The 15275-nt window shown below is 41.1% G+C and overlaps 1 protein-coding gene across 2 annotated transcripts in view; it reads right to left on the reverse strand.

Moving 5' to 3' along the window:
- MGC147226 (uncharacterized protein mgc147226) overlaps nucleotides 1-15275 on the reverse strand; it is a 51551-nt gene that overhangs the window by 19172 nt on the left and 17104 nt on the right. For both annotated transcript variants that reach the window (XM_012961363.3, NM_001079162.1), the window contains exons 5-9: nucleotides 11547-11786; nucleotides 8335-8406; nucleotides 7894-8110; nucleotides 6792-7000; nucleotides 4212-4284 (exon numbers count right to left, since the gene is read on the reverse strand). In XM_012961363.3, the coding sequence (XP_012816817.1) occupies nucleotides 4212-4284; nucleotides 6792-7000; nucleotides 7894-8110; nucleotides 8335-8406; nucleotides 11547-11786 (811 nt within the window). The remainder of the gene's footprint in view (nucleotides 1-4211; nucleotides 4285-6791; nucleotides 7001-7893; nucleotides 8111-8334; nucleotides 8407-11546; nucleotides 11787-15275) is intronic.

Below are 15275 nucleotides of genomic sequence, written 5' to 3' on the forward strand. Positions count from 1 at the left end.
ACCGACAATAAAAATTGCTCCATCTGTACTAGGATCGTTTCTATAGACCATTCAACTTATAATCACCACATTCTGCATTTAATCATTATTTTTACATTCCTACAACGTCTGAGCATTCACAACTGAGTGCATTTAAAATGTCCAAAATAATGACATTTCAAAAAAAAGAAAAAAAAAAAAATCAAATTATGACTCGCTTTATAGCCCCTGTTCTGATTATTTAAAATCAAATGCTGTTTTTAATTATAAATAGGGCAGGTGGCGCGGACACTTAACCAAGGACTCATAACACAATTATAAATGCATTTTTGAAGAAACATTTATAGTTTGTTCTGCAATAAAGCGAACAGAATGCTGTCCAATGTCACACTGGGCACAGTAAAAATAAACGTTATTCCCAAGGAAAATAAAAAAGCCTGCATATTTCTATAACATTCAGCAGATGGACGTAATATTAACGGCGCGGTTTTCAGTTGTACTTTTATAGCTACTGGATTTTCTTGCCTAACTTGGCAGCCCCGAGCCCCGTTTGATTTTTGGATTTGGACAATACTGAAACAGATGTCCAGACCAATAAAACAAATTCCTGAAGGGCTATGCTTAATTTGTGTAATTGATCAATTTTTGTTCCGCGGGCCTCGGAACACCAGCCTTCCAGATTAGCTCAGCAGTTGGGATTTCGCTCCATATGTTTCAATGGTTTATTGGCACTTTGACGACACTGCTGATACAGCAAAGGCCTAGTCAAGACACCTGTTGGCAACCTTAATGAAATGTAACAACTGGCAGGACATTCTGGAATAAAGTGAAAGTTACTAGACAAATATTGCACATAATTCCCACTTAATGTACCAGATTTGCATGTTCGACGACTTTCCAGGGGTGTCTGGGACAGACGGGAGAGAAGTTCAGCCGTCCTTTGACAGTCAAAGTGTCGGTTCCTTTTAGAAGATATGGATACCTTGCTCCATGAGAAGGGACAAAAATGAATTCAGCTCTAGTAATTGTCCATTACTTTTCTGGGTGCTTTATTGAGCTTCCTACCAAGACTTATGTCAATCCATTAGTCTGTGACTAATACTGTCATGGTTAGGTTAATCTTTCACTATCATGGCTGTCTTCTGCATATGCAAGACCTGGTTGGACTGGGCAAGCAGAAACTTAAAACTAACTGTGTGGTTCAAAGAGGCTGTAGAAAGAAGCCTACTGGTATGGTATGGTATGGTATTAGCAAGGTACTAGAACCATGACCAGAGGCGTATTTATAATAAGGCACCTATAATAAGGGCCTTTGCCTAGAATAGCAGGTTTTGGGGGGCGGCCCTTGGGTGCCTACATATTTGTTTTTTATTTATAAGAAAAAACAAAATATGCCCATAGCCTCTGCCACAGATTCCATAGGAGATCCGGCAACAGAAGTGGGGGTTGGGGGGTGAGGGTCAGATAGTTCACCGGAAGCTGTGCACTACCGTCACTTCCGCAACGCACATGCCTGACCATGGCTGAAGCCTCTGTGCAAATCCATAGTTCATGGAGCAAGTAGTATATACAGCAAGGTATGCCACACTTTATTTTAGGCCTTACCAGCTGATGATGTAGGGATGGGGCAGAAAGGGGGCAGAGTTGTGAAATTTACAGGGTGCAGTTGTGATGTTTTGGGGCAGAATTGAAGGTGAGTAGGCAGGATTTGGGGGAGCAAAAATAAAGGCTTAGGGCAGATTGGACGCAGGTCATGTAAATTTGTAATACTGGCCCCGGCCTTGGCTGCTATTTTACCATCTAGGCAAGTGAAATAGTCAGTTCTGTAACACCTACTGTACGGTTGTGAGGGTTGTTCAGAATATTCAGTCCTGTACTATATGGTTTATATGGGGATTTCGGGGATCTAATGCTCACAGGACCATATCCTGTTCTCTACGCCGGCAACAGATCATGCTCAGAATATCATTTCCAGTTCAGTTCCCTGGCTGGGGGATTACAATGCACATGACAATTGTTGTACGATAGACCAGCTTAGTAATTACAGATAACGGTTGTATTGCCATGGCAGGGACAGTTTAAAACGCAGCAGAGAAGGCATTTGTCTTGTCGTTTCAGCTTCAAAGCGGAAAATATAAAAGCACAAAATTACACAGCAAAGTTTGTGTTTCTTATTTTATATAAAGGGCACATGTACATCCATAAATGCAGTGAGCAAAGTGCACCATGCAGCATTTTCTGCAGAATTCAAGCGTCAATATGGTTGCAATGGGGCAATTGCAGAGGCTTACATGAGCCCTTTAATGTGTGCGACCCTCCAGCTACAGAAACCCTTTAATGACAAAAGGCTGAATGTAGCCTTCTTCAATTACTAATTATTTCATTAGGTTCACAGCACCTAAAGGTATCATTTTTCTTACTCTGTGTGTGTACTGAGTTAAGCTGTAGGCAATGGCAGCATTAGAAACAACTACAGGATGCAGCCAACCAGAGCACTGGAACCTACTACAGGAGGTAGCCAACCAGAGCACTGGAACCTACTACCATTACAGGATTACAGAGTGCCTCTTTTATCGGTCAGTTTTTGTATGTAATCTGTATGTATATATATATATATATATATATATATATATATATATATATATACACCTTTCTTTTTTACAGGATTGTGGAATATGCTGGCACTTTATAAATAAAAGTAAATAATAACATGGCATTATAGAGTTCACAGTGGTACAACAACTTGCCAAACAGGGCAGCCAGCTCCAACAGGAACAGTGACAAATATATGTGATCATCAACTTGGGTAATCAACTTGGGTACCCAATTTGATACACTCCACACCCATCTAGAGGAAACCAGCTTCTTGATTGTCTACTTGGGAACCCAACTTGATTCACTTTGCAACCATCTAGAGGAAGAGAGCTTAATGATCGTCTACTTGGGAACCCAACTTGATTCACTTTTCACCCATCTAGAGGAAGACAGCTTCCTGATCGTCTACTTGGAAACCCACCTTGATTTACTGCACCCATCTAGAGGAAACCAGCTTCTTGATTGTCTACTTGGGAACCCAACTTGATTCACTTTGCACATATCTAGAGGAAGACAGCTTAATGATCGTCTACTTGGGAACCCAACTTGATTCACTTTGCACATATCTAGAGGAAGACAGCTTAATGATCGTCTACTTGGGAACCCAACTTGATTCACTTTGCACATATCTAGAGGAAGACAGCTTAATGATCGTCTACTTGGGAACCCAACTTGATTCACTTTGCACATATCTAGAGGAAGACAGCTTAATGATCGTCTACTTGGGAACCCAACTTGATTCACTTTGCACATATCTAGAGGAAGACAGCTTAATGATCGTCTACTTGGGAACCCAACTTGATTCACTTTGCACCCATCTAGAAGAAGACAGCTTCCTGATCGTCTACTTGGAAACCCACCTTGATATACTGCACCCATCTAGAGGTAGACAGCTTCCTGATCATCTACTTGGGAACTCAACTTGATTCACTTTGCACCCATCTAGAGGAAACCAGCTTCCTGATCATCCCCTTGGGCACCCAATTTGATTCACTGCACACCCATCTAGAGGAAGACAGCATCATCTACTTGGGTACTCAAAAACCAAGACACCACTGGGACATATAGGCACAGGATAACCAGGTCTGGTTCCCCATTGGGTACTGCAGTGCCAAAAACATTTCACTGTTGCATAAAATCAATGATGGGTTCCACAAAATACTAAGAATACAGTGTTGGCATTGCTGCGTCGGGTCCCTAGTTGGGCACTGTCTGCAAAGAGTTTGTATGACCTCTGTGTGCCAGGTTGAACTGGCTCCTGATGGACCTGACCCTAGTTTGTCCATAACAGGAACCTCAAATTGAAAGCTCCACTGGGACAGGGACTGATCTAAACGATACATAATATGTATAAAGTGCTAGTGTTGAATGGTGTTATGATACAAGGAAAATAAAATGACTATAAGACAAAGGTTGGCCCACTTGCCTCGGTATACAAATCCCATCAGATCACACAGGTGTGGAGCTGTGTGACAAATCTTAAAAAAGAGCCATAAGTGTTTGCTAATATATTTTGTGACCTGATACAGAGTGTCAGTGATTTACCACTTCCCAATACATGCTTAATTAAATCAGATGGCATGATTACTAATTAAACTAGGAGTTCCAAAGCGCAACTGTCAAGACTCATCACTCACCTATTAAACTTGCCATAGACGCTGTATTAATTATCTTGCCGTATCCTTGACTCAGCATAACGCGGCCTGCAGCCTATGGAGAGAATGAAAGGGAGGAACAGTGACCCTTTTTTTTGGTGAGCTGACAGAGGATGACACGATAATGAACAGTTCACAAAATTTCAGCATTGAGCGTGGAACCAAATAAAAAAAACAAAGAAAGAAAAAACGGATAAGGACCTAGAAGTGGTGTCGATTGGCTTTTTATAAAAAAAGGGAAAATTGCAGCTCTTTGATTTTGGCAACAAGCGTCTATACGTTTATCAATGGGAACCCGAAATCTGCAATTAATTAGCAGTTTCCGTTGTTAATCCTAATTAACGATTAAGCAATAGCGCAGAAAGGCCACGCTTCAAAGGCTATTCAAAGCATTCATTTGCTTTGCGTCTGAGCAGCATTATATCTGTACTTCTCTATTGCTCCTAATGGGCCACCGATCCGTTTGGGGTTTTCAAGCTTAAGAAAGCAGTGCAAAAAAATATATATATACTCTGATTGGCTGGATTTTCCGGGGAAAATCACTGCGGCCATGGGAGGGTGGAAATTACAAAAATAAAATGGCACATTTTTTTTGAAGCTCCAAATATCTATTTAATGTCAACGTTGGAGAGATTTAATGAAAACAATTATTAAAGAGGTGGAAAAAGGTACAGAGGGACCCAATTAAGCATTTTATCCTTTGTCCTGTGCCCCTGCTTTAGGTATAGCCCAAAGTAAGATCAGCTCTAAATCTGGGACACTGTTTAGGAAAATGATGTACTTGATCCCAACTAAGATATAATTACCCCTTATTGGGGCCAGAACAGCCCTATTGGGTTTATTTAATGGTTAAATGATTCCCTTTTCTCTGTAATAATAAAACAGTACTTGTACTTGATCCCAACTAAGATATAATTACCCCTTATTGGGGGCAGAACAGCCCTATTGGGTTTATTTCATGGTTAAATGATTCCTTTTCTCTGTAATAATAAAACAGTACTTGTACTTGATCCCAACTAAGATATAATTACCCCTTATTGGGGGCAGAACAGCCCTATTGGGTTTATTTCATGGTTAAATGATTCCCTTTTCTCTATAATAATAAAACAGTACCTGTACTTGATCCCAACTAAGATATAATTACCCCTTATTGGGGCAGAACAGTCCTATTGGGTTTATTTCATGGTTAAATGATTCCTTTTCTCTGTAATAATAAAACAGTACCTGTACTTGATCCCAACTAAGATATAATTACCCCTTATTGGGGGCAGAACAGCCCTATTGGGTTTATTTAATGGTTAAATGATTCCCTTTTCTCTGTAATAATAAAACAGTACCTGTACTTGATCCCAACTAAGATATAATTACCCCTTATTGGGGGCAGAACAGCCCTATTGGGTTTATTTAATGGTTAAATGATTCCCTTTTCTCTGTAATAATAAAACAGTACCTGTACTTGATCCCAACTAAGATATAATTAATCATTTTTGGATGCAAAACAATCCTATTGGGTTTAATTAATGTTTTATTGATTTTTTAGTAGACAAGGTATGGAGATCCGAATTACGGAAAGACCCCTTATTCAGAATAACCTTGGCCCAGAGCATTCTGGATAATGGGTCCTATACCTGTACTCTGAACTGCGTTATTTTGAAATTAGTGCACACTTTTTGACCTGCCTTTTTCTTGGATTTTCTATGCAATTAAGTGTTTGGAATAATATAAGATTAGGAGTCAGGAATTCCATGACCATATAAAGGCATAAGGCTAAAGGCTGTTTTACAGGTCGGGGAACTATTAAACTAATTATATATATATATATATATAATGGTGTAAAATGAGGGATAACCTAAAATATGATGTAAACTTGATGTTTTACTGTATGTATCTATGTATATATATATATATATATATATATATATATATATATACACACACACACACACAACCTATTGTAAAATATAAGGATATTATACGTCACTAAGGACTTCCCTGACCATATAACAGGCACAAGACTAAAAGCTAAACTTCAAGGTAACTTCTAATATCCTCATAATAAACAGGGGGTGTATTATTTTTTTTTTTTTTTTTAATAATACACAAGTTCCAGCGAGTCATGTGACAGAAATTACATCAACGCCAACGATAACTGATGACATCACAAAGCACCATTTATAAGGATATCATTTGCAGGATATCCAGGGCTCTTGTGTAATATTACATATAAATATGTAATAGAATATCTAAAAAAAACTGTGGATTTGCATTTTTTACCAAACCATCATTTTTGCTGCTTGTTTTCACTCATTTTATATTTAATTGGGGTGTTGTGTATTTTGTTTGCGTGCCTCAAACTGGAGGTTGCGCCATGCACCCATTTGGAGATGAATATATATATATGTGTGTGTGTATATACACCTATATATTTCTGTATATTTAGTTTCTATTAAATTATTATTTCTACTGATAAAACTTATTTGCTCTCATAAAATCACCTGGACTCTTAGTAACCAACATGGCAGCCCCTGCCCCAGGGCACCCCAGAAAGTCTGTAATACCCACCTGACAGCACATGAAAAGGCCCCGCAGGTTCACACTGAATGTTTTGTCCCACTCTTCCAGCGTGGTATCTTCGCTCGCCGAATTCATATTAATCCCAGCGTTATTACATGCTATGTCAATTCTCCCCCAATTAGTCACAATTGTATCTACAATCCTTTTCACATCTTCTTCTTTGCTAATATCCGCTGCTATGGCAACCGATTTTATCCCTACAGAAAGGTTTGGTATAAATTACACGTTATTAGTAAGGGGGAAAAAAAAAAGAAAAGTTTTTGGGAAAAATATTAGGGTTAGAGTTAGATTAAAAATATTTATTCACTTATTTATCAATGTACAAATAATAAAAGTACACTGTGGGCTCTTGGTCCTGATAAAATGCACGTTTGCAGATTGTCAATTGTTACTGTCAAAGTTGTAAATGCTTCGTAGTGAGGGAAATATTTTATTGTTGTGGGACAGTGACACCTGCTGGTCAGGAATAAGAAAGCACTTTCTACTTAATTTTGGGGGATAAATGCTGTTTTCCTGCATTTGTTTTGAGAGTGCAACCAACAACAGTTAAGCCTCTGTCTGCAACTTATATAATAACACACAGCGACCTTCTAAAAATATATATTTATTGTTCAACAAAGTAAAGTTTAAAAACAGTGGGGATAAATACAGTATATTGACTAATAATACATGCAAGATTATATCCTATAACAGTAATTCCGGTCATGTCCATATAACAAGGTGGTACAGGTGTAAGTAATGCTGCTACCTTATGGCATTGGGCTTGGGTCTATGAGAGCTTGTCCCTATTAAAAGCCACAGCAGGGTAGGATCAGCCTTGTAGGACCAATGCTTTGGTCTAAAGACATTTTAACCACAAATAAACAAGATGGAAGGATGGTTTCAGCCTACAGGGCAGAGAAGGCAGCCCCTAATTCTGCACAGGGCGTTCAGGAATGTAAAGGGTTCAATGTACCAATATATATATTAGTAAGTCAGGTCAAGGGCCTAGCTAGTAACTTCTAGTTGCAATTAAAAGTACACTGGGCATTTTTCTGTTTTAAAATCCCCCATCACCATAGACATCAGGCACAATAAAACATTTACTTACCCTTTACTTGTAGCTCAAAGGCAACAGCCTCTGCTTTCTCAAGCATCAGGTCTACAACGGCAACTTTGGCTCCTGCTTCCCCTAGGGCATGGGCAAAGGCTCTTCCAATACCCTGACCACCCCCTGTCACATAGGCCACCCTTCCATCTAAGCGCATCCGATCCAGAATACTAAGGCCTTTATAGCCCCAGAACACATCGTCCTTCACAATTACATCCTGTCCCAGGTAAAGAAAAACAGAATTTAGAAGGTCTTTCTGTGAATCCAAAAAACCCAAATCATGGGAGAACATGAGAAGGGGAGAAGATGGGTGAAGGTGAAGATTATGATAAAAAAAAAAAGGACAGTTGAGGTTATTAAGCTACATGTGACATTACAAGACTTGAGTTGAGTGAGTAATAATAAAGGTTCTCCTAGGCCATCATAGCAAATGCACCTTACCTTCTCCGAGCCAGATGGAGGGACAAATATCCTTCTTGCAATGATAATGGAACCATCTATGGGTAATGTGACCTTTAGAAACCCAGAAAAATGCATTAGGCTTTATATCAAGGATCTAGAACTTAAATCTAGAACACAGTCTCTACTCCAACCTTTACCTGCTCATTGATAATCATCTGATAATTCCCTATATAACCCTACCCCTGTTTATTTACTGTACTTCATATAGGAGAGCCCCTCGTAACCAACAACCAGTCCCTACTACAATCGTTAAGCAATGCTCTCTAGTATGATTACACATATGCAACAGTTGACATGAATTTTGGTCACCTATGGAGTCATGAATAACATGGACTAAGATTTTTATAGCGGGGCAGTAACCTATAGCAACCAAAAAGCAATTAGCTTTTACTTGTCAATTGCAGTTTAATTGTAGGGAAAGTCTTTGCCTACTACATACCCCCCTAGTCTCCTGGTTCACCTGTGTACTATAAATGGCTGCCATGTTTGAGTCTATGGAGAGGAAAACCCTATATAAATGCCACTTTTGTAAGCATTTCAGTGCCATCCAGTTTTATTCCATATGGAGGGTCTTTTGCCCACTAGACTTGTCATTTCAGGGACGGATCCCATGTGGAAGAAGTCTCTGGACCCTCATACTGGATGGGGAGCACTAAAGAAGTCATTGCAAGGACATATATAGCCCCCAGCTGTGCCAACCCCTGTTCAGACGGCCATACATATATAGATCTGGTCTGACAGTTTGGATGATATTTGGCCGCACTGCCCAAACATCTGGGCACCCGAGAAAACTCAGGGAATCCAATATACCCTCAAGTGATCCCTACACATGGGGTCAATGCTATCTCACCATCTGTAGATGAACATTGGCCCATATAGCATTTTCCCTAGCCAGTCAGAGAGCCTATATATTGACCCATGTGTGATCTTGTCTAGAGATCCCTTGTATATTGTGTATTATAGATATATATTTATTGGGATAACGGTCTCTTACTATAAACCACAGGCAGCACTGCTTGAATTTCCATGAAATTGCTTCTAGGGGAAAAAAAAAAATCCCATTCATGTAAAATCAGTTATGTTGCGTTTCATACTCTACGAGCTGCTTGTTCCGGGGCAGATTATATTTTTATTCCATGGTTTTCTTCAGCGGAGCCGCGTTATAATAAATAGAAGGGGCTCATGATTATCAAAATGTCAAGTTGACGGATACAGATGCACACAATCCAATTAGCATTTTTATCCCCCCAGGCAAATGGTTCCTTTTATGAATCCCATGTAGGACTGTGTGTAAACGCTCATACTAATGTGCAGGCACTCGTTCCCCTACCGACGGTTTAGGAGTTAAAGGGGAGATTTTCCTACTATTGTTAACTAGTATTTTTATTTTATATTATTATTTGCCTTTCTCCAATTTGAACTCTTTATAAGCTCCTTGTTTGTTAGGGTTACAGCACCCAGAAAGCAGAATGTATTGGTTAATCATAATATAATCATATTTCACCAAGGATATTTTCTGGGCAGGGGGCTTTTTTTTATCCTTTTCAGTTTCTGCCCCTACTGATGGGGTAAGCGGGGTAAGTAACCTAAAAATATTCCTGTGACAGCCAAGTATCTTCTATATACTGGATTATTGGCCTCCCTGCCCTACTTGAAAGCCAGCCCTGGGAAGGGCAACTTTTTTAGGGTATTAATCTACAGGGTGCTTTGCCCTCTACTGCCATCTAGGGGAAATGGCTGGAAAAAAATACCCGCTAGTCCCCGCTCTGGAGCAGGGACTGATGGGAATGTGATAGGGACCTTAGATTGTAAGCTCCACTGGGGCAGGGGTTGATGGGAATGTGATAGGGACCTTAGATTGTAAGCTCACTGGGGCAGGGACTGATGGGAATGTGATAGGGACCTTAGATTGTAAGCTCACTGGGGCAGGGACTGATGGGAATGTGATAGGGACTTTAGATTGTAAGCTCACTGGGGCAGGGACTGATGGGAATGGGATAGGGACCTTATATTGTAAGCTCACTGGGGCAGGGACTGATGGGAATATACTAGGGACCTTAGATTGTAAGCTCACTGGGGCAGGGACTGATGGGAATGTGATAGGGACTTTAGATTGTAAGCTCACTGGGGCAGGGACTGATGGGAATGGGATAGGGACCTTAGATTGTAAGCTCACTGGGGCAGGGACTGATGGGAATGGGATAGGGACCTTATATTGTAAGCTCACTGGGGCAGGGACTGATGGGAATATAATAGGGACCTTAGATTGTAAGCTCACTGGGGCAGGGACTGATGGGAATGTGATAGGGACCTTAGATTGTAAGCTCCACTGGGGCAGGGGTTGATGGGAATGTGATAGGGACCTTAGATTGTAAGCTCACTGGGGCAGGGACTGATGGGAATGGGATAGGGACCTTAGATTGTAAGCTCCACTGGGGCAGGGACTGATGGGAATGTGATAGGAACCTTAGATTGTAACCTCACTGGGGCAGGGACTGATGGGAATGTGATAGGAACCTTAGATTGTAAGCTCCACTGGGGCAGGGACTGATGGGAATGGGATAGGGGCCTTAGATTGTAAGCTCACTGGGGCAGGGACTGATGGGAATGGGATAGGGGCCTTAGATTGTAAGCTCCACTGGGGCAGGGACTGATGGGAATGTGATAGGGACCTTAGATTGTAAGATCACTGGGGCAGGGACTGATGGGAATGTGATAGGGACCTTAGATTGTAAGCTCACTGGGGCAGGGACTGATGGGAATGTGATAGGGACCTTAGATTGTAAGCTCACTGGGGCAGGGACTGATGGGAATGGGATAGGGGCCTTAGATTGTAAGCTCCACTGGGGCAGGGACTGATGGGAATGTGATAGGGACCTTAGATTGTAAGATCACTGGGGTAGGGACTGATGGGAATGTGATAGGGACCTTAGATTGTAAGCTCACTGGGGCAGGGACTGATGGGAATGTGATAGGGACCTTAGATTGTAAGCTCACTGGGGCAGGGACTGATGGGAATGTGATAGGGACCTTAGATTGTAAGATCACTGGGGTAGGGATTAATGTATAATTTCTGTAAAGCGCTATGGAATATGTTGGTGTTATATAAATAAAAGATAACAACAACTCCTAATAATAATAATATGTTGTTTTGCTACTGAGTCCCTGCTCCCCTGCCTGACAGCACCCACCTGTTCCAACGCCGGGTCGGTATTAATTACATCTGTCACTTTCCTGGCCACGGCCGATCCCTCCTCATCACCCGTGATTTCCAGGGAATGATGCTCTCTCACAAGAGCGCTTTGCACGCAGATCACACCGTTCATTTTTAGCATATTGCCGCTCATAATCAGGTTGTAATAGTTTATATGACTGCGCTCGGCGGCATCGATAAACACCATGTCAAATTGCTCGCCTGAAGCGGCCAACTCCTGCAAGACAACAAACAGACGCGGAATACAGATGTATCGGATTAAGTGTGAAAAGGGAGAAACAGGCGAGCGATAATACGGGAGCCTCGGAGACATCCCAAGCAGAACCGGAGAGAATTACTGACAAGGTGCTCACATTTATTCAACACAAATTCAGATATCGGCCCTTGTAGCAAAACACATTCTTATTTCAAGCGTAAATAGGCAGAAAATTATACGGCATTTGTTATGGAGCTGCCGGCTTGGCTTACAATGGCTACTTATGATCAACAGTCACAAATTGCCTTCACCTTCTATAGATGGGAAATAATAACCTATTGTTGGTCGGTTGGGCAACAGGAACTGTCACATACACACACACACATATATATATATATATATATATATATATATATATATATAATAACATAGTAACATAGTAAGTTGGGTTGAAAAAAGACGTACGTCCATCACGTTCAACCATCATGCCTATATATAACCTGCCTAACTGCTAGTTTTTATGTGACAAAAAGTCACGTGATGTTAAGGATTCGGTTTGGCCACGAGTGTGGATTCGGTCAAATCCGAATCCTGCTGAAAAGAGCAGAATCTTGGCCGAATCCCAAACTGAATCCTGGATTCTGTGCATCCCTTGTAGATTGTAAGCTCTTTTGGGCAGGGCTCTCTTTACCTCTTGTATCGGTTATTGATTGCTTTATATGTTACTCTGTATGTCCAATGTATGTAACCCACTTATTGTACAGCGCTGCGGGGTATGTTGGCGCTTTATAAATAAATGTTATTATTAATAGTAATAATAACAATAATCCCAACAATGAACACATTTGACACGTAGAGAGAATAATGTCCCCTATTTTGTGCAGTATCAAGATATTAGAAGTAAGGGATAATGTACCCCCTACTGTAAATGATAAGGATATTAGCAGTCACTGAGGGGTTCTGTGCCCATATAAAGGCACAAGGCTGCAGGCTGAGTTATACAAGGAACTCTGAGTATCACTTATGTATTATAAGGGATAATGTACCCCCTACTGTAAATGATAAGGATATTAGCAGTCACTGAGGGGTTCTGTGCCCATATAAAGGCACAAGGCTGCAGGCTGAGTTATACAGGGAACTCTGAGTATCACTCATGTATTATAAGGGATAATGTACCCCCTACTGTAAATGATAAGGATATTAGCAGTCACTGAGGGGTTCTGTGCCCATATAAAGGCACAAGGCTGCAGGCTGAGTTATACAAGGAACTCTGAGTATCACTTATGTATTATAAGGGATAATGTACCCCCTACTGTAAATGATAAGGATATTAGCAGTCACTGAGGGGTTCTGTGCCCATATAAAGGCACAAGGCTGCAGGCTGAGTTATACAGGGAACTCTGAGTATCACTCATGTATTATAAGGGATAATGTACCCCCTACTTTAAATGATAAGGATATTAGAAATCACTGAAGGGTTCTGTGATGTCAAAAATATCCCATTTGAGCACAGGAGAACAAAACTGCACGGCATATTCTAGATGGGGCCTTACCAGCGATCTGCAAAGTGGAAGAATAACCCCCTCTTCTCGTGAATCTATGTTCCTTTTAATACAGCTCAAGTTGTCAGGATTCCATTTGATAATAAGAGCCATATAACCCACTGTAGTGCAACCCAGGTTAGGTGCACTGCCTCTGGGACCCCATGCGCTAAAGCAGGTATCGCCACAAAAAAGTGCTAGTATAGACAAGTGCACGTAGGCAAGTGTATTCTATACTCATGTTAGTGTGTAGTACTGCACCTTGTTATCATAAATGAGCTCTACAGAGGTAAAATTAAATGGATAATGGTTCAGTTCTCACTGAAAGACAGGGCTTGCAATTATCAGGAGTTGCATTGTTTAAAACTGATTTCATTGCCAGCATAAGCTGTTTTGCCTGCAGTACAGATTGTATGTAGCTGCTGCTCCCTGCTGGCAAGAAGCGGTACTGCATGCTAAGAAGCCAACACAGCAGGCTTACCTTTAGCCGGCAATAACATTATTATTATTATTATTATTATTATTATTAACATACCTATCTCTGTATGTCACTTGCCCTTTATAAAAATAAAAACTCACATATTCTCTAGGTATATGGTTTAGGGTCATGGTTGGTGGCACAAAAGGGTATCAAAACACCCTTGGTGGCCACCACTCACTTCCTATTCATTTCAGTGGGAATTGTGCTGCCCAGGACAGATGCTGGAGCCCGAAGGTAACCCGATTGTTATTAAATTAAGAAGAATACTATTAAACACTGGAGATTATCCCTATTGCCCTCTCTATATGTGTATTTCCCAGCTGCCCGTTCCAGTGCTGGGGAGGAAAGGGGGCAACATTTCAACCTTCTGTAAATCCACAAAGTATCTTCAAGGCAATTCGACTGAGGTCAGGCAGAATGCAGGTCTCTCCGAGCAAAGCTAAAAGCTAATTTTATGTTAGAATAAATGTCTAATGCAGCAACATACATATTCACCAGGCAGACCGTGGGGAGCTTAAATTAGCCATAAAATCATCAGTTTTATCTGGGTCAAAAACAGAAGAAGAGGAAAAAAAAAAAGGTATGAGCATTAAGAAAATGGAATGCGGATTTCCAAAGTGTGCGGTTATGCACTTCTCCCGTTCTGTCACCCGTCCCCAGAATGATTCCCACTGACAAATCATGATCAACAGAACAGAAGACAATTTTAACACCCAAGAGAGCGCTAATGGGAAGAATGATCACTCATATAAAAGGTTTGTAACTAATGGCATTAGGGAATGTGACACCGCCATTTAATATCCACTGATAGTAAGAACGCTTCCATTTCAATACAACTGATTCATTAGCTTTACGCCCTCACCCTGCTGGCACCGCTTGGACGGTTTTAGTGAGACGTTTGGCATAGATGACTAATCAGGAGGGGAGAGTCGGCATCCTCGTATGAAGCAGTCGCTTTCAGACAAATGCATTAACTATTGTCTTTTAACAGAAAAATGTTTTGTGTTTCCTAACATGTTCAATTGCATACGACTGCCCTGCATATATAGCTAACAAGATAATTAAAAATATGAAATGACTATATAGAAAGAATTGATGTTTTTAAGGGGAGAGGAACCGAGCAGAGACAATTACCTTGGGCCAAGCATGTATTTATATTCTGTTCTTAACCAGACAGACAAAGCAGTAACAGTGGGAATAATAGCCTCTGGGAAGGGACTGGGGCTGTGGGATAGCAGGTATAGTAGGGAGAGATGGTGCCTATAGTAGCAGTGGGGGGATAATAGCCTCTGGGAAGGGACTGGGGCTGTGGGGTAGCAGGTATAGTAGGGAGAGATGGTGCCTATAGTAGCAGTGGGGGGATAATAACCTCTGGGAAGGGACTGGGGCTGTGGGGTAGCAGGTATAGTAGGGAGAGATGGTGCCTATAGTAGCAGTGGGGGGATAATAGCCTCTGGGAAGGGACTGGGGCTGTGGGATAGCAGGTAT

Source organism: Xenopus tropicalis, chromosome 4 (assembly GCF_000004195.4).
Source record: "Xenopus tropicalis strain Nigerian chromosome 4, UCB_Xtro_10.0, whole genome shotgun sequence".
NCBI lineage: Eukaryota > Metazoa > Chordata > Amphibia > Anura > Pipidae > Xenopus > Xenopus tropicalis.